The 27,263-nt window shown below is 43.9% G+C and overlaps 1 protein-coding gene across 3 annotated transcripts in view; it reads left to right on the top strand.

The window, feature by feature from the left end:
• Nucleotides 1-17,629, top strand: part of MAPK12 (mitogen-activated protein kinase 12) — a 69,820-nt gene extending 52,191 nt beyond the window's left edge. For all 3 annotated transcript variants that reach the window (XM_060244798.1, XM_060244800.1, XM_060244801.1), the window contains 6 exons: nucleotides 9,289-9,403; nucleotides 12,039-12,110; nucleotides 13,186-13,265; nucleotides 14,001-14,079; nucleotides 15,679-15,852; nucleotides 17,438-17,629. In XM_060244798.1, the coding sequence (XP_060100781.1) occupies nucleotides 9,289-9,403; nucleotides 12,039-12,110; nucleotides 13,186-13,265; nucleotides 14,001-14,079; nucleotides 15,679-15,852; nucleotides 17,438-17,508 (591 nt within the window). In that variant the 3' untranslated portion in view covers nucleotides 17,509-17,629. The remainder of the gene's footprint in view (nucleotides 1-9,288; nucleotides 9,404-12,038; nucleotides 12,111-13,185; nucleotides 13,266-14,000; nucleotides 14,080-15,678; nucleotides 15,853-17,437) is intronic.
• Nucleotides 17,630-27,263: the final 9,634 nt, after the last annotated feature.

Below are 27,263 nucleotides of genomic sequence, written 5' to 3'. Positions count from 1 at the left end.
TTTGACAGTTATGGCTGAAGCATCATATTTTGAAGATGATCTAAAAATAGACTACAGCTGACAAAGTAGTAGGGAAAATGGGTTTATGAATGTGAGAAAATGTGAGTCATTGACAGTGAATACTTAAAAGCACCATTCAGTTCCTAAGAGGAGTGTTAGATGTGTATCATTTTGATCTTTAAGAGAGGAGAAGTGCTCCGTAGCCCTTTCATCAATGAAGAAACAGGAGCTCAAGCACTGCTATCAAAGCAAACAGACCTTATTAACCCATGACGCTATAGAGTGGAGTATACACATGGTGGAAAAATTCCTGTCTCTTAGAGAAGAGATCAGATCCTGGGAGTGCTTCCAACCTTTATGTTCATTGTTTTACACAGATCCCCCGTGACTGTTATAACCCTGTCTATGCTCCGCTAGCCACAATTTACAGTTCACTATGCAAAATCATGCATACCCTCGGACTTCTTTTTCTTTTAAATAACCAATGGCGATGATATACAATATAGCTGTTGAACTTTTTTGTGGAAGAGAATGCAGTTGCATTCAAAGCCCTGTACATCCTGAACTCTCCAGTTAAAATTCTAGATAGCTGGGATGGTCCACAGATAATGCTAAGAGTGGTCTTTTTATTAGTTTTTTAAAATAAACTTCTGAAAACAGTGAGCAATCTTTTGAACTCTAAAATGTTTAATCTGGTGGTTGATTGCATCCGTGGAATATGGTGCCAAAGTGTCTGCATGGATGAAATCTCCATAAATAAGCTTGGAAATTATGAAAAGTGTCAATGTCAAGAGACATTGGAGCACCTTTTGTGATAGCAGATCTCCAGTTACCTGCTGTAGACCTTTACACCCAAAAATCTTACCTCTGGGAAGCAGGGGCAGATTATTTTTTCTCTGTAGGTGACGGATGCACTAGATGCCTATCAACTTCAATGTGGTTAATTTATTTAAATGAGAAGAGGAGACTAAAACTTCATAGGATACATCTTGCCACTTCGTTTGGGATCCGTATCTCATAGGCTGGATTACTGTAATGCCCTCTACATGGGGCTGCCCTTGTCCCAATGGTAATGCCATTGAGTATAGCACTGAAATTTGTTTTTGGGGAACTCTGAGCTATTTTTGATACCTGAATGACAATCTGAAAGTCGGTCATTACAGAACATACAGGTAGTTGTTTGTATTGGGAAATCTGGAACATGGTAAATGTTCGTGTAGATGTCTTCTGCATTCATGGTGTTATATTGAAATCATTAATTTACGTTTACTTTGTGTTTAAAAAAAACTCTGTCTGGAATCATCTTCCTATGATGAGGAGGCCCCACGTCTTAATCCCTCCCCCCTCTCTTAACAGTGGAGGCCCAAGTAGCTGCCACTGCCAAGTCAGCTTCCTACCATCTATGGATGGTAAGGCAGTTGGCCCCCTTTCTCGAACGCGACGACTTGGCAACTGTGATCCGTGCTATGGTCACCTCGAGGCTGGATTACTGTAATGCCCTCTACATGGGGCTGCCCTTGTCCCAAATCTGGCAACTCCAGCTAGTGTAGAATGCCGCCGCCAGGCTGTTAATGGGAGTTCCTTTACAGGAACACATTCAGCCTGTGCTGAAAGCGCTGCACTGGCTACCGATAATGTACCAGATTCGCTTCAAGGTGCTGGCTTTAACCTGTAAAGTCCTATATAGCCAGGGCCTTGCATACCTTAGGGACCGCCTTTCCCCATATATGCCCCAGCGAGCACTTCGGTCCAGGTCTCAAAACCTGTTGACAGTCCCCAGCGTCAGGGAAGTTAGGCTTCAGACAGCCGGAGCCAGGACCTTTTCCGCGGCTTCACCTAGCTGGTGGAATGAGTTGCCGGAGGATGTTAGGGCCCTGCAAGAGCTCTCACAGTTCTGCAAGGCCTGTAAAACGGCATTCTTCCACCTTGCTTTTCCGTAATGACAACTTCTATAGCAACGGACTAAGCCCATAAACCAGAAACTTAACATCACTCTGGACTTCCTACCACGCTATTGCGATTTGGGGTCCCTTTGGAACATCTAATACTGATCATCCAGTTATACTGATACCATTGGAATTTAACTGCTTTATGAACCATTGTACTAGCACCTATTGTTATGTTGTTTTATAACTGATGTTTTAAAATTGTTTTTATGTTTTATTGATGTTTTAACCCTGCTGATCATTTTTCGACCCCAACCTGTGAGCCGCCCTGAGCTTGCCTTCGGCGGGGAGGGCAGGATATAAATTAAGTAAAATAAATAAAAATAAAATTTAAAAAAATGTCTGAGGCCCCATTAAGTTAGCCATTGGTGAAGGAAATATTCTAGCCTTACTTCGTATATTCCAAAGGTTCAGTCCTGTAGTGACCAGAACTTTTCCATGATTGGGAGCTGTTAGCAAAGAAGAAATGTTGAACATATGAAGCTGCCTTATACTGAATCAGACCCTTGGTCCATCAAAGTCAGTATTGTCTTCTCAGACTGGCAGTGGCTCTCCATGGTCTCAAGCTGAGGTTTTTCACACCTATTTGCCTGGACCCTTTTTTGGAGATGCCAGGGATTGAACCTGGGACCTTCTGTTTCCCAAGCAGATGCTCTACCACTGAGCCACCATCTTCAGTCTTCTGTGCAATCTCTCATTGGAAGTGTTATTGTGCAGGCCTGTGACTGGATGTTCTCTTCCAGCTAGATCTGGCATTTTTTTACTCTCTGAAGGGAACCCCTCCCCTACAGAGTATATTGGGGGCCATCTTCCCACCCAAATCGTCATGTGCTTTGCTGGGAGGAGCTCCCCCCATCCCCTCAGTCCTTTCTTTGCTGCTGTGTTGGGGGGATACGACTATTCTAGCTCTGGTTCATTTCTGACTTTTTTCTAGTGTTATTCTTCATGGAAATCTCCCCCCCCCTGCTTTTCCCTTGACAATGTCACAGAAGGCTTTGTTTAAAAAGTGTACCCAGTGTAGCATGAACAATGGTGCATTCCAAAGAGCATTTTTTCTGCCTTTTCTACCTGGGTGAGGCCTATAATATGGCTACATATAAAATTTGCCTTCGGTTCATTCCAAAAGCCTTCTCCAGTCAAACAATACACTTAAAGGCAGGCCTGTAGGAGAAAGCACTTTCTTGCTCTGATAGCTCAGCAGCAAAGATACCTGCCCTGGCCAACCACACCCAATCCCTAACATTGCTGGCCGGAACTGACCAACTTGTGAGCCTGCCATCTAGCGCCTCAGCTCCGCTTGATCCAAGGATGGAACCAAAGTGTCAGATCTGATTACCCTTACTGCATATTGGAACCTCCATACAAAAAGGCCTGGTCTAAGACTATAAGGAGAAGCATGGGTTGAGCTCTAAGGCACCTCCGGAGTCACTGTCTCATCAGTTTCAACTGAGCATTTTTAGTTTGGATGGAACAGAGAAAAGTCAATCCCCAATGCATACCTTCTTTACATGCCTCCTTTCTGTTGCAGTCATTCTCAGGCGAAGAAATGGAGCCCAGCCAATGTGTGTTTGTGGTTGCAAGTACAACTCAACCATTGGAACCACCTTCTCTGCCCCTGTGGCTCCACCTCCTTGGCAGGGCAATCCATTATTATTTTCTTTTTCCTCGACCCCAAGAGTGAGGTGACTGGCAATCACAAAGAGGACATCCAGAACCAAGGCATTGTTCTCAGAATCAAGAGGTTATGGACCTCCCATTTTGGCACCCTCCCACAGTGCCTTCTCATCTTTTTGTGGGGCATTCTGATTCTGAAGAAGAACATCCAGTCAGAGGAACCTCCCCTTTGGGCCCAGGCTTGGACCTTCCATCAGATTCCATCAGCAGAGAAGGGCAACTAGAATGATTAAAGGGCTGGAGCACTTTCCCTATGAAGAAAGGTTGAAACGCTTGGGACTCTTTAGCTTGGAGAAACGTCGACTGCGGGGTGACATGATAGAGGTTTACAAGATAATGCATGGGATGGAGAAAGTAGAGAAACAAGTACTTTTCTCCCTTTCTCACAATACAAGAACTCGTGGGCATTCGATGAAATTGCTGAGCAGCCAGGTTAAAACGGATAAAAGGAAGTACTTCTTCACCCAAAGGGTGATTAACATGTGGAATTCACTGCCACAGGAGGTGGTGGCGGCCACAAGTATAGCCACCTTCAAGAGGGGTTTAGATAAAAATATGGAGCAGAGGTCCATCAGTGGCTATTAGCCACAGTGTATGTGTGTATATAACATTTTTTGCCACTGTGTGACACAGAGTGTTGGACTTGATGGGCCGTTGGCCTGATCCAACATGGCTTCTCTTATGTTCTTATGTTCTTATTCTTCCCTTGATGGTAGGGGACCTCAATCCTTTATCACCCAATAAGGATTTACAGCTCTTTGCAGACCAAATAATGTGAATGGCCAAGTCTTTGGAGACTGAGGTGACCTCCAGAAATCCAAGACCTCATGATAAGATCTTAGACACACTGTATTCAGAGAACATGCATAATCACTTTTCCAATTCTCAGAAGCATAGCTGACATCCCTAAAGCTCTCTGGCAAAAGCCTGCCACATCCAGGAAGGTTAAAAATGTATATAGAGTAAAGCATGAGGGTCATACTTACCTGTTTAACCATCCTCCAGCCTTATCTCTCATAGCTGAAGAGATGCAAGCTAAACAATGTACAGCAGACAGGGGCAAAAGATTGACATGATGAGTAGAAAAGTTTACTCCTTCGCTGCACTCAACCTGTGCATCACCAACAATTATGGGAGAATACCAGTTGTTCCTCTGGGAGAAGAAGATAAGAAGATATTGGATTTATATCCCGCCCTCCACTCCGAAGAGTCTCAGAGTGGCTCACAATCTCCTTTTCCTTCCTCCCCCACAACAGACACCCTGTGAGGTGGGTGGGGCTGGAGAGGGCTCTCCCAGCAGCTGCCCTTTCAAGGACAACCTCTGCCAGAGCCATGGCTGACCCAAGGCCATTCCAGCAGGTGCAAGTGGAGGAGTGGGGCATCAAACCCGGTTCTCCCAGATAAGAGTTCGCACACTTAACCACTACACCAAACTGGCTGATGTCAGGATATATAGAGCTTCTACCCGAAGACAATAAGTCCTTTGTGAAATTCCTCCAGGCTGAGGCCTTGCTCCTGTCCAAGCAGCAAATTAGCATAGGCAGACAGGCTACTGACTCCTCCAGAGCCATGGCTTATGCACTCATACTGAGAAGGCATGTGTGGCTGCACTCCATCACCCCCTGGACACCTGGCAGAAGGTTGAGGACCTTCCTTTTGCATCATCGACGGATGACTTCTTATCCCAAATAAAGACGAACAAGCGAACAGCTAATTTCTTTGGCATCACAGCAGGCTCAGCAACTCCTTATAGACCTTGGCAGATGTACAGGTTTCAACCATAGCAGTAGCCATTTCCCAGGCACTCGCATCAGGAACCTCACTCATCACAGTATCCTGCACAATGGCCATTTTTGGGATCTATGACTAATGGCAGGCGCGGGTCCACCATAGGTCCAGACACCTAGGCCTGCAGCAACAACCACCTAAGGAGTTACAGCAGAATCCTGAGTAGGCACTCTGACTAGAGCCTGCAGTGAATCCGTCACCTACTGTCTTTAAAGGTAGGTTGACCATTTTCAGTAGAAGAAGGCAGAGTGTCATTTCAGACAGTTGGGCGTTATCTATCATTAGTATTGGTTATATGTTAGAGTTCTGGGAATGGCCTCTGCTCCAAGATGCTGCCCGGCACTGAATAATATCATGCCTGATCTAGAGCAGGAGCTATCTTCCCTGATAGAGAAAGTGGCAGTGCAGAGGGTTCTTGAGTTTCTATTCATGTTTTTTCCTTGTGCCCAAGAAAGATGGAGGTCTTAGGCTGATTCTAGACCTGAGGGACCTTAATATTTTCCTGAATGTTAAGAAGTTTAAAATATTATTGAGTTGGTTTTGCAATTGTTAACATTAAACTGTTGATTCTGAATACTTGATCTTATTTTCACATAGCAATTCACCCCAGACATTGCAAGTTCCTCTGCTTCAAATAGAACCACATCTCAAACTCTCTCAGCAGGCCTCCTTTATTCGAGCCTTTCCGGGTTCTGCTGTGGCCAGGGCTTTTTTGCCCATGGATGCAGCTTCACACATTAAAGTGTTGGTTAGATGTCTCTGAAGTAACAGATTCCAATCAGTCCTTTTCTTTCGAAAGCTCTTAGGTTTGACGGCTTTTACCATAGCTGCAACCCCACACATGTGTCTGAGGATGTGGCCCTTACAGAATTGGTTTTTAGGGAAATACTATCCCTTCTTGAATTCTAGATTAACAGTTCCTAGATGAATAGCATGCCAGTTAGTCTGGTTGATATACAATAGTAACCTCCTAGCCAGGATACCATTTGGTGGGAAGGCTTCTCAGACCTCAGTTGCCTCTGACATATCACTTCAAGGTTGGGGGTACAATGCTGAACATTTGTTCACTCGAGGAGAAAGAGTTTCACATCAACCTTTTAGAGCTATTTCATTTGCAGAGCTTACCAAGGGGAAAGTCATGCAGGTCATTATGGACAATGCTGCAGCCATTACCTATATAAACTGACAGGTAATATTTAGTCTGTCCTCTGCAGGGAAGTCACTGTCATTTGGGAGATAGCCATAGCTCAAAGATCCACCCTTCAAGTGGTACATGTGGCAGGTGCCACCAATACAAGAGTAGACATCCTCAGCAGAATGGGACATTCAGAGCATGAATGGTCTCCTGGGTAGGAGTATATACTCCCAAATTTCCTGCAGTGGACCTATTTACTACCCATGTCAATGTGAAGGCCCCAGCATTCTGCTCCAGGGCAGGCAGCGCTCATCTCTCTGTAGAGGATGCATTCCAGACACTTGTCTATTTTATGCTTTCCCCCTGACTCCACTTATTCAGAAGGCATTGACCGAAATAAGAGAGGCGCCTCTATGTCCAAAGGCCACCTTCCCTTGGCCATAGATCTACTCTGCAGTGATCCTATGATTCATCACAAGGAGTACAGACTCAGGCTGACAGCTTGGCTGCTGAACGATCTGACAGACTAGCCACCTGACTTAACACTCATAGACCCTCCACTAGGTAGTGTTACATGAGTAACACTACCTAGGGGTTGGAGAGCAAGTTTGGTGTAGTGGTTAAGTGTGCGGACTCTTCTCTGGGAGAACCGGGTTTGATTCCCCACTCCTCCACTTGCACCTGCTAGCATGGCCTTGGGTCAGCCATAGCTCTGGCAGAGGTTGTCCTTGAAAGGCAGCTGATGTGAGAGCCCTCTCCAGCCCCACCCACCTCACAGGGTGTCTGTTGTGGGGGAGGAAGGTAAAGGAGATTGTGAGCCGCTTTGAGACTCTTCGGAGCGGAGGGCGGGATATAAATCCAATATCTTCCTCTATCTCACAGGGTGTCTGTTGTGGGGGAGGAAGGTAAAGGAGATTGTGAGCCGCTCTGGGACTCTTCGGAGCGGAGGGCGGGATATAAATCCAATATCTTCATCTACCTCACAGGGTGTCTATTGTGGGGGAGGAAGGTAAAGGAGATTGTGAGCCGCTCTGAGACTCTTCGGAGCGGAGGGCGGGATATAAATCCAATATCTTCATCTACCTCACAGGGTGTCTGTTGTGGGGGGGGGAGGAAGAAGGTAAAGGAGATTGTGAGCCGCTCTGAGACTCTTCGGAGTGGAGGGCGGGATATAAATCCAATATCTTCTGCTATCTTCTTCTTTTACCTGGGCCAGGACATGGGGTGTTCCCACAGAGTAATGAACTACTGCCCTACTGTTTGACTATTTAATGATTCTTAAAGAATCTGGTCTGGCAGCCTCTTCCCTGAAGGTACATTTAGTAGCCATATCTGTTTACCATATGAAGGTTCAAGGCACAACACTTTTTTTTTCGCATACAGCATCTAGGAGTTTTTTGAAGGGGTTGTTCAACTTGTTCCTACTGTAGGCACCCATAGTATCTCAGTGACCTTGTCAGTGGTCTTTTGTCAGCTCTTAACAGCCCCCATTGAACTGCTTGGCTCATGTAGTTTGCGACTCTTGTCTTGCAAGGTCCTGTGTTTGTAGCAGTTACCTCAACTAGGAGAGCGGGGAGAACTGGCAGCTTTGAGACCTGACCATCCATTTATGAGGTTTCAGACAAGTCACACAGTGTTGAGACCCATTTTATGTTTTTATCTAAAGTAGTCTCTAGTTTCCACCTGGCACAAGACAAGATTTTTCCAGTGTTTTTCCCATTCTCCAACTTGGGACGCTGAAAGGACACTACGCTCATTAGTTAAGAGGTCTTTATTGTTTTACTCAGACAGAACAAAGTGTTTCCAGCAGTCCCCATGTCTATTTGTGTGCTATTTGGGTAGCTCAAAAGGGAGTCTGGCATCGGCGCATACCATCTTCAGGTGGATAGTCTCTGCAATCCAACTGGGCTATGCACAGGCCACTGGGGTTTTAAACACATTCCAAGTGGGCACAAGCAGCGTCAACAAAGTTCAAAAGAGGCACTGCTTTGGAGAACTGTAGAGTGGCCATGTGGTCATCATTGGATACATTTGCCAAGCATTATTCTGTGGATGTTAATGCGAGAAGGGATTCAGTGGTTGGTTGAGCCATTCTGCACTCCTTGTTCCACTGAAGTTCACCCTCACCTCCAAGGTAAGGAGCTCAGTAGTCCCCCATTGTGGGACTGCACAGACTAAAGATGAAAACAGTGTTGCACTTATCTGTAACTGTTGTTCATTGAGGTGTCTTCTGTGCAGGTGCACTTTCCCTCCCTCCTACCCTGCTGTGAGCACATGGATGTTCTGTTTGTGAGGCTTACAGAGGACGACTGATGGAAAGGGGGAGCCCCTCCCAGCAAAGCACATGACTGCTTGGGTGAGAAGATGCCTCCCAATGTGTTTCGCAGGGGAGGGGCTCCCCTTGGAGTGTAAAAAAATGCCAGATGTACCTGAAAGAGAGTCTCTGGTAGCTGGCCTTGCGCAAGCGCAGTCCCAATCTTTGCCAGCTCACAAGACACCTTGATGAACAACAGCTAAATGTAACAGTTGTTTAACTTAATGATGAAAACTAACTTTAAAAAAAGTTTACTATAGAATAGGAGTTCATTGGCATTGCAAATGAGATACAATGTCTGTGTGTGTGATGTTTTTTGCTGGTACTTGGTTTTCAATTGCAGTGGTAACACAATAGGATATGTCCTTTTCTGTTATTGCCATTTTGAATGTATTTGTGGCATGTGTAAATTAGATGTGTATTCTCAATAGATTTTGGACTTTGGACTAGCAAGACATACAGACAGTGAAATGACTGGATATGTGGTTACCAGGTGGTACAGAGCCCCAGAAGTTATACTAAATTGGATGCATTATACTCAGACAGGTAATTTTGGTCCAGTGTTTGTGCTAAGATCTACACTGGCTTTTCATGTTCAGTTTTCTGTCATTATTGACCTTTGAATATAGACTGAATCTTGAATCTAACTAGATCACTTCTTCCAAATGCAAACTAGTGTTATCTTTATAGAATGTTGCTTCTTGGTCTATGTTCTATAGCTTTCTGGGGTACTATTTAACTTAAGTTAAAAACACCTTGCAAAAAGGAGGATAATTCTTCAGGCAATTGAACCTTCCTGAAGGTTCATCTCTCACCTTTCAGGTCTCTGGAGAGAGGATCCTATCTCTTAGCACCTTCCTCTATTTCAGGAGGTCAAGGAAGTTTTCTGTCATTCTTGCCGTTCAGGACATCATTGTATGGCAACTGATCTCCATTGGGATCTGACTGGAGTTCAGCTTGACCATTTGATTGTCTGAAGGGACTATTTATTTTTTATTTATTTTAGTTGGCTTGTATTCCACCCTTTTCCATGAGTGGGCTCAGGGTGGAGAACAACATATATTAACTCCCTGGAGTTCTGTTCATCTTGCAGCCCCCAGCAGTCCTGGTGTACACAGAGTCTTGTTGCATCATTTGTCTCGCAATTCCTGTTTCTATTTAGTCTGCCCAGTTTTAGCTATTTTTGCCTCCAGCACCGCCACATATACACTTAGCCTTTCTCTAAACTCTCTGTTTCTATGAACATTGAGCGCTAGTTGATTTCGTGGCACATATCTGATTTAAAATATTCCTCCCAAAACTTGCCCCACAGTAAACCAGATAAGTCTGTAAGATGCAACTGTTTATTTCAGTAGTCATGTAAAAACTAATCTCAACCCAGTTTCTGTCCTAAGAATGCAGATAGCTGTATTCTGTATTCCTTAAGAGTAGCCAAGAAAGAAGACTTTTGTAACCTAGGCCTAGGAACCTGCAAGAAGTATTTATTCTGTTACTGGTGACATGGAAATCAAATACCCAATCATGGAAATCAAATACCCAATTTCTGTTGTAGTTTGCTGTGACAAGGGGACCATCTTATTAATCACTTTTAAAATGATCACCCTTGTGTTGAATCAGCGTACCAATATCCCCCTTCAGAAATGGCACTCTAGGCACACTTAAACTCCATACCCATACCAAACCTTTAATGGCATAATAGATTCAGATGAAGATACACAGAATATAAAAATTTAAACATTGGAGATAAAATCAAAATGAAACCGAGCTTACAGATGCATTCAAACATGGTCAGAATTAAATTTAAGGCTGTCAGCCAGAAATTTTGCCACAGCCTCACTAACCACCCCCTCAGGTATCACTCGATAAATAATAACGGTGGTAGAATAGACAAATATGGGGGGAAAGAAAGCTTGCCAAATAAATCTTTGCGGAGGTTATGGTAAAAAGAACAATCAAGCAATATATGCTGGATTGAGTCAGGAGTATTCGCTCCACAGGAGCAAAGTCTGTCGGCTAAAGGGACTCGCTGATATCTCCCTTGTAAAACTTTGGAGGGAGATATCTAAACACTTAAACTGTTAAACAGTGTTTAGATTTATCTGAACAAACTGGCTGGGAAGGGAATAAATATTTACATAGTGTTTGGGATTTGGAATTGGTAGACAGAAAATAAAATATATTTACAGAACTGCAACTTATGGTGCTGAATACACTAGAAACACTTTGAGACTTAAGGCTGTTGTGCTTTCCCTGAAGGTAGTGCAGCTGTTACAGTGCTTTTTCTTAGATATTACTGGTTCTTGGTTTCCTTATATTTCCTTTGAATTTAATATTCATTTGTCACGCAGAATTGAGAATTTATTCAGCTCAGAGCTTTTTTTGTAGCAGGAACTCCTTTGCATATTAGGCCACACACCCCTGATGTAGCCAAACCTCCAAGAGCTTACAGTAGGCCCCGTAAGCTCTTGGAGGATTGGCTACATCAGGAGTGTATGGCCTAATATGCAAAGGAGTTCCTACTACAAAAAAAGCCCGGAGCTTTATCCTTTTTTTGTTTAAGACTAGGGTTATCCTACTAGACTCCTTTCTCTGGCAAGATCATTATCATCTTCTCTTTAAGATCAATAACCAGGGCTTTTGGTGTGTTAGGACCATTCAATACCGCTTTGAGCCATTTCCCAAATCCTTATATTCCAGACTAACAGTCTCTTCACACTGAATATTCACCTTATAACTGGAGAACTAATCCCTCAGGTTGTGTTTCTTAATTTTATACACAGTGACTGTTTAAACTATTGGAACAGTCTCCTCCAAAGCCTCTCCTTTTTCCAAAGCCACACGGCACTGGCTCTGAAACAGACTCTGCTTTGTAGACCTTTCTCAAACTAGAGAGTCTCTCAGGCCACCACTCTCTTCACCAAACACTCTCCAACCCCACTCCAATCGTCTGTCACGCTCCTCTCTACTGTTAGTTGCAGTTCTCCAATCAGAGCGAGTTCCATGAGCTGTCCGTCAGGTCAGCCAGCTCAATCTTTTTGAAGCAGCACTTCCTATAAGCGAGCCTGTGCTTGCTGTCCATCACACTTGCCTTTTCGGATTTTGTTTTTGTGCATTAAGAATATATAAACTGAATGCTGAGATATTGCATGGCAATTTATTGTAACCATTTTCCATATTTTAGTTGATATCTGGTCAGTGGGTTGTATAATGGCTGAGATGATAACAGGAAAGCCACTCTTCAAAGGCAACGATCGTATCCTTTCATGAAAAATGCCTGACATTGTGATGTGGAGGTATGTAAGAATTCAGGTGCCAAACAAAGTGAGTTCAGACCCATCAAATAAATGTCTGCTGAGCTACATCCTGGAATATGCTTTATTTGTAGGAATCAGTTCAATTTTAAAATATGTTTTTATTTCGTTGTCTTGTTTTTCTTGGCTCTGCACTGTCATAGGCAGAATTCACTACATAAATGTATACAGATGTCTAAAATTTAGGAGGGGTTAAAAAGTTGCTAGTTTACCATTTACTCTTCACAAATAGAAATACACCTTTTTAATCTGTTTCTCTTGGCTCACAAGTGTTGTTTACGTTACTGTTGTCTTAATAGACAAATCACAGTTTTTAGGGTTAAGGTGCCTGCATATGTTAATGTCAGCTGAGATTTTCAGTATCCTGTACATTCCTTCTTTTCTTCCACCTGTGGGTATTGCAAATCAGTGTTTGTAAAGACCTTTGGAAGCTTGGCACAGATGGTTGCAGATCATTTTAAGAAAGCATACAGAAAATTATCTGACATCTATCTGTGGCTCTTATTTCACTTCTAGGATATTGTCACTTAAGTAGTGGCAAAGCCATAGCTGCAGAGAAATGTCTGATGAAATACCATCCCCGTTAAGAACATAAGAGAAGCCATGTTGGATCAGGCCAATGGCCCATCCAGTCCAACATTCTATCACACAGTGGCCAAAATACACACACACACACACACACACACACACACACACACTGTGGCTAATAGCCACTGATGGACCTCTGCTCCATATTTTTATCCAATCCCCTCTTGAAGCTGGCTATGCTTGTAGCCGCCACCACCTCCTGTGGCAGTGACGTTACTTCCTGAGATCTATTCAGATATCATTCTAGATCAAAGGATGTAGTTATGACTTGTGACAAGATATAGAGGATGTCTCTGGGATACGTGAACAAGTATTCATGCCGAACAAGTTTCCTTTCTCCTCTTGTATGATAAGCTCCAGTTTCATCTGAATTACAATTTCCATTTTTAAACACTGACTATAAATTTGACTCCTGACTTTGGCATTCAGATCTAGATCAGCTCACAGAAATTATGAAAGTAACAGGAACACCAACTCAAGATTTTGTTCAGAAACTTCAAAGTCAAGATGTAAGTAGTTTGTATTGCCCTATCTAAGAACCAAAGTATATGTTTAGAAATGTAAAGTGCTAACTTCCTGAACTGTAGCAGTTCCAATTTAGGATGGGACATTGCACACTTTGAGTGCCACATAATCCACAAAAATTGAGGGAGAGGGGAAGCCTTTCTCTGCATGTAGAAAATAGAAAGTTGAGTTAGAGTCTTCTACAGGACATACTAATTTTGGACAAGCATATTATTTCTTGATGTGTGTGTGAGGGGGTCCAGATGAAGTATGTCATGATGCAGTTCAAGAGGACCATGTCACATGACATTTCTGAACTTGTGAATTAGCCCGAATTTCAAGGGATCTTTCAAACAATTGTTCTTTAGCATGGTCAATGCATGCACAGATAACTCAGCCCAAAAAGCCTCAGCCAGGGTACAGGCTCCATGTAGTTTAGGTGAAAGCTCAGGAAAAATAGCTTCTGCTCAAGGAAATATTACTATTATTTTTGAGGAAAATATGTTCAAAACAAAGTGGAATTCTGTATGTATATTTTTCTTAATGAGTACTTTCTCTTTGCATATTTGAATCCATCTTTAACAGTCTGTATAAGGAGCTGATTCCTAGGTTAATATAACAAAACCTCTCTTCATAGTCTGAATTCCTCTGGGGTTGAATCTGAGGAGACGCAAACAAATACCTCTTGCACTCCATTACTGAGAATACAGTTTGAATGTATAATTTGGATCTTTTTCAAGGCAAAAAACTATATCAAAAGCCTCCCAAAAGTGCAGAAGAAAGATTTTGCTGCCATCTTGAAGTATGCAAATCCTTTAGGTAAGCCAATATACATACACACAAGTGGTGAAGCCATGTTACAGTAAGGCAGTGATCAATTAATGTAGTCCTCTACTTTTGGTTACTTCCTGTGCTTTCCTTACAATTTTTTGTCCATACTCTGTGCTGTATTGTGAACCTTTTAACCTTTTCCTACAAAGAACTTTTTTATGAAACTTTTAATGCAAAAGAGTGTGGTCAACTCTTTAATCAAGGTGCAGCAAAACAATTTCGCATAGTTGCACTGGTATGAGGGAAATGTTCTCAAAAGTGGTGTGCTTGAAAGAAAGATTCCACGCTTTAATGTTATACCTCTCTTTGGATAGCTCATGTAATTAAGTTATTGGATAAAATAATAAGAAATCATAGTTATTTCATACAGAAGATATTCCATACAGATGATATTGTTTGTCTATCTCAGCAGTATTCTATGAAGGACTTGGCATCTGAGGCAATGTTTTAGACGTGCCATGGCTCAGTGGTAGAGAATCTGCCTTGCATGAGATGGTCTCGGGCTCAATCCCTAAAATCTCCAGGTAGAATAGTAGTGAAAACGTTTGTCCTGAGACCTTGTAGAACCACTGCAAGTGTGAACAGCACTGTCCCTGCTAGACTAATGATCTGATTCAGTACAAAGCATATTCATGTATTCGGGAAGCATGTTAATTTGCAACCCCTGTGCATATGTTCCATAGGTGTGAAGTCCTTGCTGCTAGGTGGACTGTATTACAAATTCTGACAACCCTTTACAGACTCTAGCTGTGCAACAAAATACACTCACAGCCTCTTGGCCGTGTCTGGACTATCAGGCTGCCTTTGAAAATACACATGAAGTTGTCTTACACTAAATCAGACCGTTAGTCTGTCAAAGTGTGTACTGTGTACTTTGATTGGCTGTAGATGTCTACAATCGCAGGCAGCAGTTATGACCTGATGCAGTCCTAATACCCCAGCCTAGCCTTATCTCACCAGAGCATGGAAGCGAAGCAGAGTTAGCCATGGTAATACTTGGGATGGGAGACCACCAAGAAAGATGGGGGTAATCATGCAGAGGAAGGCAATGGCAAACTACCTTTGATGATCTCTTGCCATGACCTGGCTTGCCCGATCTTATTAGATTGGAGAAACTAAGCGTTGTCAGCCATGGTTAGTACTTGGCTGGGGGACCACTTAGGAAATCAAAGGTTGCCATGCAGAGGTAGGCCATGGCAAAACCACTTCTGAACATCTCTTGCTTTGGAAACCTTATGGGGTTACCATATGTCAACTGCAATTTGATGGCACTTTCCACCACCATGACCAAGACCCAGTTAAGAGATGCTGTGGATTGAAGCTGATACCTTTATACATATCAGATGCTCTTCCACTGAAACATGGCCCTTCCCACACATGAGGGCATTGCTGGTTCAGATTCTGAAAGTCTAAAAGTTAATTTAATTTGTACGGAATATCTGTTCAGAAGTATTTCGGCTTCGCAATTATTAAGAAGTTTTTTCTTGATGCTATCTCCTAAATCTAACGTTATTATGTTGCTATTATAAAAGGTGGTTTTAATACCAATGCTTGAACATATTTCCCCCCCTCTCTTCACTGAGCCAGCAGTAAACCTTTTGGAGAAGATGTTGGTGTTAGATGCAGAAAAGAGAATAACAGCCGCCGAAGGCTTGGCACATCCTTATTTTGAAGGCCTCCAGGACCCTGAAGAGGAAACTGAAGCAGAGAAATATGATGATTCTTATGACAATATGGATCTGCCTTTGGATGAATGGAAATGTATGTTTGGTATTGCTCCACTAAAAGATAGCTGGTAATTTAGAATATAAAATTGCTATGTATAGCCACTGTTAAGAACATAAGAAGAACATAAGAGAAGCCATGTTGGATCAGGCCAACGGCCCATCAAGTCCAACACTCTGTGTCACACAGTGGCAAAAAAATTTATATACACACATACACTGTGGCTAATAGCCACTGATGGACCTGTGCTCCATATTTTTATCTAAACCCCTCTTGAAGGTGGCTATACTTGTGGCCGCCACCACCTCCTGTGGCAGTGAATTCCACTGTTGTTTTTTAGTTAAAGAATATACAATGATTAAATTAAGAAAGCTAATGCAACCACCTCGTGTACTGTATATATGTCCACCTTTTGCAATACTCTCTTGTTCTTTATTTCCCCTTTCCTCCCCTTTTCCATATTTTTCTCTTTCCTAGAACAGTGAAGGGCATATGGAAGTGCCTTATAGAGAATAAGGCCATTGTTTATTCCAATAGGAAGAGGCTGTCTGAGATCTTGGCAAGAAATAGTTTCTAGCCCTGGCTCCTTAGATCTTTTGTAGTGGAATTGCCAGGGATGTTTTTGTATACAGATCATGAGCTGTACCACAGAGTCATGGCCTGTTCTCAAATGTCATGTCCCCTTTCTCTATTTTGGGGCCACTGGTGCTGTTACAGTTCCTGTCGAAGAGACTGTTGCCTTGCTCCTATCATTCCCTTGTTTTAGAAGTCCACCTGTCTAGTCATACAAGACTTTAGAAAGACAGAAAAGAGCAGAAATGGCCTGTTGCAGTGGAGGATAAGGAGTGCTTTGCTGACATGAGATGTAGCAAATTACTTGCTGAGCCTAGAACAGATACAGCTGGAGTAGGAGTGCTTCATAACAATACATCCTATTCTTTTCCTCTTGGTTGTTCTAAGATTTGATAGGTTAAGGTAGGAAAACATTACCATAAGATTAATAAAAGCCTAACATCCTATAAGTGACTCAGAACTTCATAGATTTTTCGCCCATGTTGGATTTACCAGGGAATGTCCTGCGCACAAAAGTTGAAATCCTCAATGGATGTATGAAATGCTCCCTAACTTCAGGAAAAGAACAAAGTGTCCACACTTCACAGAGTCCTCCCTGTATGCTGTGGAGCCCTTGTTAAAGTAAACAGTACTTTGAAACAGAAGTTCCATGCTCAGGAAATCCCAGTACATAGCCATGTTCCCTGCCCTTAAGTCTGGCTCACTTTTCCACCAGATCCTGAAACCATGTCATGAACAGCAGCCATATGTAGATGTTACTTTTTTTAATCTCCATGAAATGACATGTTTTACCTGTTGACGGGTGCAAATCATGCTGCGGTTAAAAAAAACTCATAATCACAATCTTAATTATTATGAATACTACTTGGTTAAGCTCCTATAGTTAGTTACAGATAAACCAGCTCTAAAATTGCATGAGCTCTACGGAGTGATGTTGATTTCCCTTTCTCTTTTATCACGGTTCATGGTGATGTGGTTTCCACAGTCTGATACAAATAATGATGTTTCTAAATTATGACTATTATTTTAATGTTTTGAACTTTTGCAGGCATCACATTTAAGGAAATAATGAACTTTAAGCCTCCACAATTGCCTGAATCAAAAGAAACAGCAGTGTAACGACGAAGGATGATTTGACCAGGAATCAAGTGAAGAAAGAGGAGTGTAAATTTTTAAAATGTGTAATTTAATTGTACAAACCTTTTCTAAATAAAGTGGATACTATTTGTTTTGTGTTGCATGTTATTAGTACTTTGAATCTTAATATGGAAGCTGGTACTTTTATTAGTAGCAATTCAAGACCCTGGCTCCTATTTTTGTCCCACATTCCCTCACTTAAAGAATGAGTACATGTTTAAAAATGTGTGAGTGTGGGCATTCACACGTTATTACAACTGTTCAAAAGCTTCCCTTTGTGTTCACATTATCTGTGGCCCACTGTACATCTTTAATCTGCTTGCAAAATCCTGTACACTTGTTTATCATAAGCCCTTTTCTGTTATATTTTTTGGCACTGCTGTTGTACATGATCCCCAAACCCAATTTCTGTTTGCCTATACAGAGAAATATAAATACACTCCTGCAAAAGTATTGTAGAAATAATGTAATTGTTTCCCTTAGAGCCAGTTTGGTGTAGTGGTTAAGTGTGCGGACTCTTATCTGGGAGAACCGGGTTTGATTCCCCACTCCTCCACTTGCACCTGCTAGCATGGCCTTGGGTCAGCCATAGCCCTGGCAGAGGTTGTCCTTGAAAGGGCAGCTGCTGTGACAGCCCTCTCCAGTCCCACCCACCTCACAGGGTGTCTGTTGTGGGGGAGGAAGGGAAAGGAGATTGTGAGCCGCTCTGAGACTCTTCGGAGTGGAGGGCGGGATATAAATCCAATATCTTCTATCTTCTTCTTCTTCTTCTTATACAGAGAGTCTTAGTGATGAGGCTCAGTAAAAATGCTGCATTTTTGACAATAAGTTAATAAGTAAAAACCTAATACATCAGTTAAAATAGTCTAAGGAACGAAAGACCACTTTTTAAAAAAGTTTGGCATTTGACTATTATCCAGTGGAAAATGCCTGTGTACTTCTTTAAGAGCAATGGGCAGGGATGGAATTCTAGCAGGAGTTCCTTTGCATATTAGGCCACGCACCCCTGATGTAGCCAATCCTCCAAAAGCTTACAAGGCTCTTTTATAAGTTCTTGGAGGATTGGCTATATCAGGGGTGTGTGGCCTAATATAATAATAATAATAATAATAAATTCTTATATCCCGCCCTCCCCCGCCAAAGGCGGGCTCAGGGCGGCTCACAAGCATGGAATTCCATGGTTCAATAAAACAATACAATACAACAACAATTTTAAATAATCAATAACATAGTAAATAAGTTAGTTAAAATAGATAAAAGGTGCTACATTACTATGGGTCGTAATATCCACAAGATGGCTGGATGGCTACACATCAATCTCATCAGTTTAGCCAGGTTCTGTTTCGAAAGCCAGCTGGAAAAGAAATGTTTTACAAGCCCTGCGGAATTGATTCAAGTCCCGCAGGGCTCGTACCATCTCTGGTAGATGATTCCACCATCGAGGGGCCATTGCGGAGAAGGCTTGCTCCCTGGTTGCCTTCAATCGAGCCTCTCTTGGCCCAGGGATTATTAGGAGATTTTGCGAGCTAGATCTCAGTGCTCTCTGGGGAACATATGGGGAGAGGCGGTCCCTTAGGTAGGCGGGTCCTCGGCCATATAGGGCTTTAAAGGTAATGACCAGCACTTTATAGCGAACACGGTACACAACCGGCAGCCAATGCAGATACCCCAGCCCAGGCCGCACATGTTCCCACCGTGGTAGTCCCAATAGCAGCCTGGCCGCCGCGTTCTGGACTACCTGAAGTTTCCGTGTTCGGTATAAGGGCAGCCCCATGTAGAGGGCATTGCAGTAGTCTAGTCTCGAGGTGACCGTTGCGTGGATCACAGTTGCTAGGACGCTGCGCTCCAAGAAGGGAGCCAACTGCCTCGCCCTCTTGAGGTGAAAGAAGGCGGATCTAGCAGTGGCAGCTATCTGGGCCTCCATTGACAAGGAGGATTCCAGTAGCACTCCCAGGCTCTTGACTTTGCGCACTGGTATCAGTGGCGCACCGTCAAAAGCCGGCAGCGTAATCTCCCCTCCCAGTCCGCCGCGGCCCACGCAAAGGACCTCAGTCTTCGCTGGATTCAACTTCAGCCCGCTCAGCCTGAGCCAGTCAGCCACGGCTTGCAGCGCCCGGTCCAGGTTTATTGGGACATTGCCAGCCCGGCCGTCCATCAATAGATAGAGCTGGGTGTCATCTGCATACTGATGGCAACCCAGCCCATACCTCCGTACAATCTGGGCAAGGGGGCGCATAAAGATGTTAAACAACATAGGGGAGAGAACTGCTCCCTGAGGCACCCCACAATGAAGTGGGTGTCTCTGAGACAGCTCCCTCCCAATTGCCACCCTTTGTCCCCGACCTTCCAGGAAGGAGGAGAGCCATTGTAGGGCTAGCCCCCGAATTCCTGCGTCGGCGAGGCAGCGGGTCAGCAGCCGATGGTCGACCGTATCGAACGCAGCCGACAGGTCTAGCAGCAGCAATACTGCCGAGCCGCCTCGATCCAGTTGTCGTCGGAGGTCATCCATGAGGGCGACCAAGACTGTCTCCGTCCCATGGCCCGGGCGGAAGCCGGACTGGCATGGGTCTAGGGTGGAGGCGTCCTCCAGAAAGTCCTGTAACTGCAACGCCACAGCCCTCTCAATAATTTTGCCCAAAAAGGGCAAATTTGAGACCGGTCGATAGTGTGCCAATTCGGCCGGGTCTGATGAAGCTTTTTTCAGGAGAGGGCGGACCAGTGCCTCTTTCAGGGGTGTTGGAAAGGCGCCCTCTGAGAGGGATCGGTTTATAATATCCCGTATAGGATATCGTAATTCCTCCTGGCAGGCCTTAATTAGCCAGGAGGGGCATGGGTCCAGATCACAAGTTGTGGATCGTGCAGTGCCAAGAATTCTGTCTACCTCCTCCAAGCTGAGCGGGTCGAAGCAGTCCAGGGTTGAATCGGAAGACACGCATTGGGCCTCGAGTTCACTTACTGCATCTAAGTTGGCAGGGCAGTCGTGGCGGAGCGATTGGACCTTATCAGCAAAAAAATTCGCAAAAGCCTCACAGCCAATCTCCAATTCCTTAGCTTTTGAGTCGCCCTGTGGCAACGTAGTAAGGTTCCGAATTATTCCGAATTATTCTAATCTAATATGCAAAGGAGCTCCTGCTAGAATCCCACCCCTGGCAATGAGCAACTGCAAGAGGCTGTTTTTGAACATGCTTCCAAATGGTGTAAGGCACTGATGGTGCAATTCTATGCATGTTTATTCAGAAGTAAGTCTCAGTATGTTCAATGGGAAATGTGCATAGGATTGTAAGCCTGGGAATCTCAATCTGGGAATGGACAGTCAGGCCAAGATGCCTTTGCTAATAGTAGCTGTTGTGACTGACATTCTGCTTTGGTTGGACCCTGTCAATGCTGGAGGCCAGAAGCCTGCTGGTAGTTGAACAGCTCTCTGATGACACAAGAGGATAGTAAGGTTTCACCAATATTGGGCTGATCCTTATAGAAACTAGCAAGTCCAAGTTGATTGCAGAGGAACAGATAGCTCTCTTTAAATCATTGTTGTTTGCAGTGGTCCTTTGTATAGTGGCATAGAGGATTTTGGCCAAGTAGGATTTTTAAAAGTTAAGAATGGAAGATATATCAGAGTGAAAAAGCATTATCTGAAGCAGACTTCAGTATTATAACAGCCTACCCATAGGCCTTGAATTATTCGGTCAGAAGTTTCCAGCTTGGTTTATTGAGAGCCAGTTTGGTGTAGTGGTTAAGTGCACGGACTCTTATCTGGGAGAGCCAGATTTGATTCCCCACTGCTCCACTCGCACCTGCTAGCATGGCCTTATCTCTGGTAGGAGTTGTCCTTGAAAGGGCAGCTGCTGTGAGAGCCCTCTCCAGCTCCACCCACCTCACAGTGTGTCTGTTGTGGGGGAGGAAGGTAAAGGAGATTGTGAGCCGCTCTGAGACTCTTCGGAGTGGAGGGTGGGATATAAATCCAATATCTTCATCTTTATTGGTTCTTTATACAAACTTTCTGGAAAAGCTATGGTTGCCAGTTTCCCAGCAAGGAAGCTTAAACCAAGAGTTCCTTGAAAAGCGCCTTAGTAACCAGGTGCTACCACTCAAGGATCTCCTGAGAACATCTAGCTTGACATCCTGGGACAATACTGGAATGATAATGAAGTTACAAGGTGGAAATCCTGGAAAATAATTCCCTGGAAGTAAAATACAAATCAGTTGTTTTTTAAATTAGCTATTTCCATGGCTTTCCCAAACTTGTTTTAATCTACTCCTAGTTAACCACCAGTATGAGGTTGGTTGGTTGCATGGTATGTATTTCAAATACTATTTGCATTTATTTACTTATATCCTACTTTTCTCCCCAATGGGAATCTAAAGTGGCTTAGAACATCATCCTCTCCTCCATTTTCTCACAACAATCACCCTTTGAGGTAAGTATGATTGAGATAATGTGACTGGCCCAGGGGGGTGTTGTGGTGTTGCCTCTGGAATTTAAAATGCATAAAGTCTTACCACAGAAGTGGGATGGCTGATTTTCATTAAGAAAAAAAACCTTGTGCTCTACAAAAAAAAGCACTCTTTGAAAACTCAATAGCACCTGCTAGGGTCTATAGCCAGACAAAAGTATAATGTCATAACTCAAACCACCTCTGAGCAGTTTGATTTTTTGTGGTGTTAGGGCTGAGACATACCATTATCTGTGGCTGATGATGCTCAAAGGTTTTTGCAGTTCTCTTTGTGTTTCCATACCAGGAAATCATATTAGCTGGAGAGAGAGAGGAGGTTGCCATCTAGTGGCAGGTATCAGCTAGATTGCCCATGAAGTTTTCTTATACTGACTCAGAGCTTTGGTCCACTAAAGTCTGTATTGTCTACTACAAATGGCAGCAGATCTCCACGGTCTCAGGTAGGGTCTTTCACATTAACTACCCCCTGATCCTTTTACTGGAGATGTCAAGGATTTCAACCTCCTGCATGCCAAGCAGATGCTCTGCAACTAAACCCCAACCCTTCTCAATGCTCACTCTTCAGGAATGTAGAAGAAGAAGATGATGATATTGGATTTATATCCTGCCCTCCACTCCGAAGAGTCTCAGAGCGGCTCACAATCTCCTTTACCTTCCTCCCCCACAACAGACACCCTGTGAGGTGGGTGGGGCTGGAGAGGGCTCTCCCAGCAGCTGCCCTTTCAAGAACAATCTCTGCCAGAGCTATGGCTGACCCAAGGCCATGCTAGCAGGTGCAAGTGGAGGAGTGGGGAATCAAACCCGGTTCTCCCAGATAAGAGTCCGCACACTTAACCACTGCACCAAACTGGCTCAAATGTACCACCTACTTGGTCATCGTTAAACTAATAGTAGCAGAAGTAATAGTAGGAGAACATAACTAACAGAAGACATGAAATATTTTATGAAGAGAAAATGTACATTAGGAACCATAGTCGTTGAAGCCAATGGAAAGAACAGCCATTGAAATTAACTGGCCCTGGGTTTCTCAAAACAAGCCTGAGATAGTTCACACAATGATTACAAAGTCGACGAGTAAGCCTCTTTCCCCAACCCCAGCATTGCTTTCTTGTGTGCCGCAATGTGGTTTGTGTGCATTGATTACATATGGGAGAAAACGGATCAGATTTATTTTCAAGTCTCTTTGGAAAACCCTGAGGGGAAGAACATCAATACGCTTTTAAAATCAGAAATGTGAGGTAGCTTTAATGTTTCAAACTTAACATTACTTAACATTGAAGCTAACCAAAAGAGAAAAGGGAGATAAACGAATGTTGCTAAATACAAAATAATTTCCTGAATCAGTGAGACCTCATTTATACTTCCACTGACACCTGATTCTCCTCTGCCCTGTATCTCATCCTAATCATTAATGTATTATTTCCAAGTCCCCTCCCATATTTATGTAATCTCTTAACAGCAGGTACTGGTGAGGGACTGATGAATATTAAAAATACAAAAAAATTGTGGAAGAGGCGACACACCCTCCGTTCTGTCTGTAGAAGACCTGCTTTCAAGGGAAGAAAAATGATTAAGGATTTCTTCCTGGAAGCGCTTCTTAGCCCCCTTGTCTGCCTTGGAAACCAGACCCATTACACCACCCAGTGCAACCGACTGCCTATCACCCAAACCCTCAAAGCAGCTATTCTGGCTAACACAGACTGCTCGAATGTGCCATCCTCCTCATCAGACGATGAAGGCAAAGGTGCTGACTGCTTAGGAACAGGCCGCTGAGGTCTCGGTGCAGGGCTCTTGCCCTTAGATCTGCCCTGTCCCTTAGGCATGATAATGCACCCAAGAAACAATGACAAACCCTTCTACTGCCCTCGCTGATGTGGCCGGAGGTAGGTGATGAATGTTAAAAGCAATCCTTAAAATGGCTGCTCCTCTCCCCGGCAACAGGGAGGAAGAATTCCACGGCTCCAAAAAATTGGCTGTCCTCGAAATGGTCACCCCCAGCTATCCACAAAATGACCGCTCTTCTCCCCGGCAACAGGGAGGAAGATAAAAATGGCCGCCCAATTAAAAACCCCTATTAGCTAAGGCCTCTTTCCAAACACTGTCTGGAATAACAGCCCCGCACAATACAAAGTAACCATTCACTCCCCCAAAGCTTAGAAAAACGGGGGGGGGGGGTTGGCTCCTCAGCCGGCTTAACAAAGACACCAAGGCAGCCCAGTGGGGGCAGGCGAAGCCAGAGCAAGGAGGGGGGGGAAGAGGCCATAAAGACCACAACCCTCAACTCTAACAAGCCTAAACACAAATGAAGGAGAAGCACAAAAATGCCGGCTGTGCTAAAAATGCCGCGGCCAGTAACAAACTGCCGCGTCAAAAGACGCTAAAGATGCTCTTAGACGCCTATGACTGTCGTCCTCTTGAAGACCCCTGCAGCTCGCTGACAGAAGCCAACGAACCTGGGACCTTCTGGACCCATCTGAGGCCTCCAAGCCGAGTCTGTGCCACTGAGCCACAGAGCCCCTTCCACAAGCACCCTCACTCCCCAACAAACCACCGCGGCCTGAAAGAGTCATGGTGACTGACAGGCCTCATGCAGGGAAAGAGCGAACAGCTGAGCTCCACTTTCCCCGAGCACAAGGCGAATGAGAGGAGGGAGCGGAGCCCGCCTCTAGAGCGTGCCTGCTCCGCCCCCACCTCTGATGATGCCCTGCCCGCTCCTCCACCTTGCAAGGAGGCAAAACGGCCCCCAGACGCAACGCTGTGCAGCCTGCCTCTGGATGGGAGCCGCATAATATCGACTGAATTGGTAGCTACCAGCCATTACTAATACATCAATATATTCTGCTGCTAGATCATAATAGTGCCTGATATTGTTTTATATGCTTTTATTTATGATGCACTTTATATTTTTTTATGTTATGGTTTATTAATACTGGTTTTTATGGCCTTTCAGTGTGAGCTGCCCTAAGCCTGCTTCGGTGGAGAGGGTGGGATATAAGTCAAATAAATAAATAAAAATAAAGAAATAATAAAAATAAACTATAGAACAACTACTCTAGAGGTGTAGGGCAGATTGCAGATCATGGTCACACAGCCCGGAAAATCTACAACAACCAACTATTGTGGCTCAGTTTTCAATATTAAGCAGCTGGGGCCCAGATATTTTCAACAGTAATTAAAGAAACTCCAAAGTTATTTATTTCCTTGTAGACTGAGACGGGCAACCTTTATGACCTAAGAGCCACCCTCCTCCAGAATCTACCTGTGAAGATGGATGTTTAAGTATTTATACCTCACGATGATCTCTGAGGGGATGTACAGCAACCGGTCCTGGACTTGATGACTGGCTCTTTTGGAGTTACCAGCCAAGAGCCCTTTGGCTTACACCTCTGGACACCCCAATCTTTGTAAATTACAAATTTCCAACAAAAATGTTAAACAACCGCTAAAGATGTTCCTCCCAGTTCTTTCCTCCCTTTTGGCATGCCAGCTAACAAAATGAGGAGTGGGGGAGAGTTGTATGTGACCAGGTGTTCTGGGAGCAAACTGAGGCACTCACCCTGATCCCTTGGGTACAGAACTAGTCTTGGGTTTTGACCCAAATGGTGCTCTTTGGGATGTGTTTCGGAGTGCCTCCCTCTGCTCCAGACTGTTCCTGCACAATCATGTCAGTGTTGGAAACAGTTTTTGTTGTGAACATTGCCATGTACTCAGCTGTTCAAGCAAACCAAGTCCCTTTGAACATATGAACATATGAAGCTGCCTTATACTGAATCAGACCCTTGGTCCATCAAAGTCGGTATTGTCTTCTCAGACTGGCAGCGGCTCTCCAGGGTCTCAAGCTGAGGTTTTTCACACCTATTTGCCTGGACCCTTTTTTGGAGATGCCAGGGATTGAACCTGGGACCTTCTGCTTCCCAAGCAGATGCTCTACCACTGAGCCACCGTCCCTCCCTCCACTGAGCCACCGTCCCTTTCACGTAGGGCTTTTACAGGCAGCCATACCCACCCCCTGACAAGGATTCCCTCTCCCCCCTTACGCCACAAAGACCCAGCTCAAACAACATATTCAAAACTCCCATGACCTGCCTGATTCCATAGTTCTCCATGGTGATCAGAACCCCTGTAATATAGTTCTCCTCTGGATTCACATTGGGATAATTCCCCAGCTGATAACTTACTACCACTGCAACTGTAGAGGCATTCACAATGGCAGCAAAATGTCTACGCAGCAATTCTCAGTTCTTTTCTCTCTATCCCCTCGCATTTGTCATTCATTCTCCAACCCGATATTACCAGAAGGCTTTTTTAAAAATTGTGTTACCATACCTACTCACTAGTGCATGTGAGGGGAGGGGGAAATAGTGGGCTGCAGGGGATAGGGAGGGGGAATGGCGCTGGTGGAGGCATCCATGCCTCCGTTTGGCCCATACAGTAGCCAATTCTTATTCATGTCACCATTTATACTCCTGCCAGGAATAACCTGCGTAGATAAAGATATAAATTCAACAGGTCTCAATGTGTAAATATGGAACAATACAATCAACACCAGAAATATTATCATACCAAAGTGTGTACAAACATATATTTTAGTGACAAAAACTTAACATCTAAACATACAGTAATGCTCCAGAATAGCAGCTGGTTACAAAATGCAATCACAGGAGAAGTCTATCAGTGAAAAAGTCCTACAGCTCCATACATGGGGCAAAGCCTGCTTCCTATGCACGTCTCAATGTCCTGTCCTCTTCCGTGCTGCTACCAAGGAATCCAAAAAAAATTCAACTGGAGAGAGAAAGGGGACCGCACTCCTAGGTCAAATTACGGTTTCATTCTTGTCCCTTCGTCAGCCTGATCTCTCCATAACCATCTTTTCACGGAGCCATAGAGAAATACTTTTGCTTTTAGAACAACTCTCTTTAGAACAACTGATGCTCTGCATCAGGCTGATGAAGGGACAAGAATGAAACCATAATTTAACCTAGGAATGCAGTCCCCTTTCTCTCTCCAGTGTAATTTTTTTGATTCCTTGGTAGCAGCACGGAAGTCAACAGGACATAGAGAAGTGCACAGGAAGCAGGCTTTGCCCCATATATGGAGTTGTGTGGACTTTTTCACTGATAGACGTCTTCTGTGACTGTTTTGTAATCAGCTACTATTGTGGAATTATTAATGTATGATTAAATGGTGTTAAGTCTTTGACACTAATATAAATGTTTGTACACACCTTGGTGTGATAAATATAAACCAGGAATAACCTGTATAGCAGGAAATGCAAGTAATGAA

Source organism: Heteronotia binoei, chromosome 8 (assembly GCF_032191835.1).
Source record: "Heteronotia binoei isolate CCM8104 ecotype False Entrance Well chromosome 8, APGP_CSIRO_Hbin_v1, whole genome shotgun sequence".
Classification (NCBI taxonomy): Eukaryota; Metazoa; Chordata; class Lepidosauria; order Squamata; family Gekkonidae; genus Heteronotia; species Heteronotia binoei.
The sequence above is the reverse complement of the archived record's forward strand: the minus strand, read 5'-3'. Positions and strand labels throughout refer to the sequence as shown.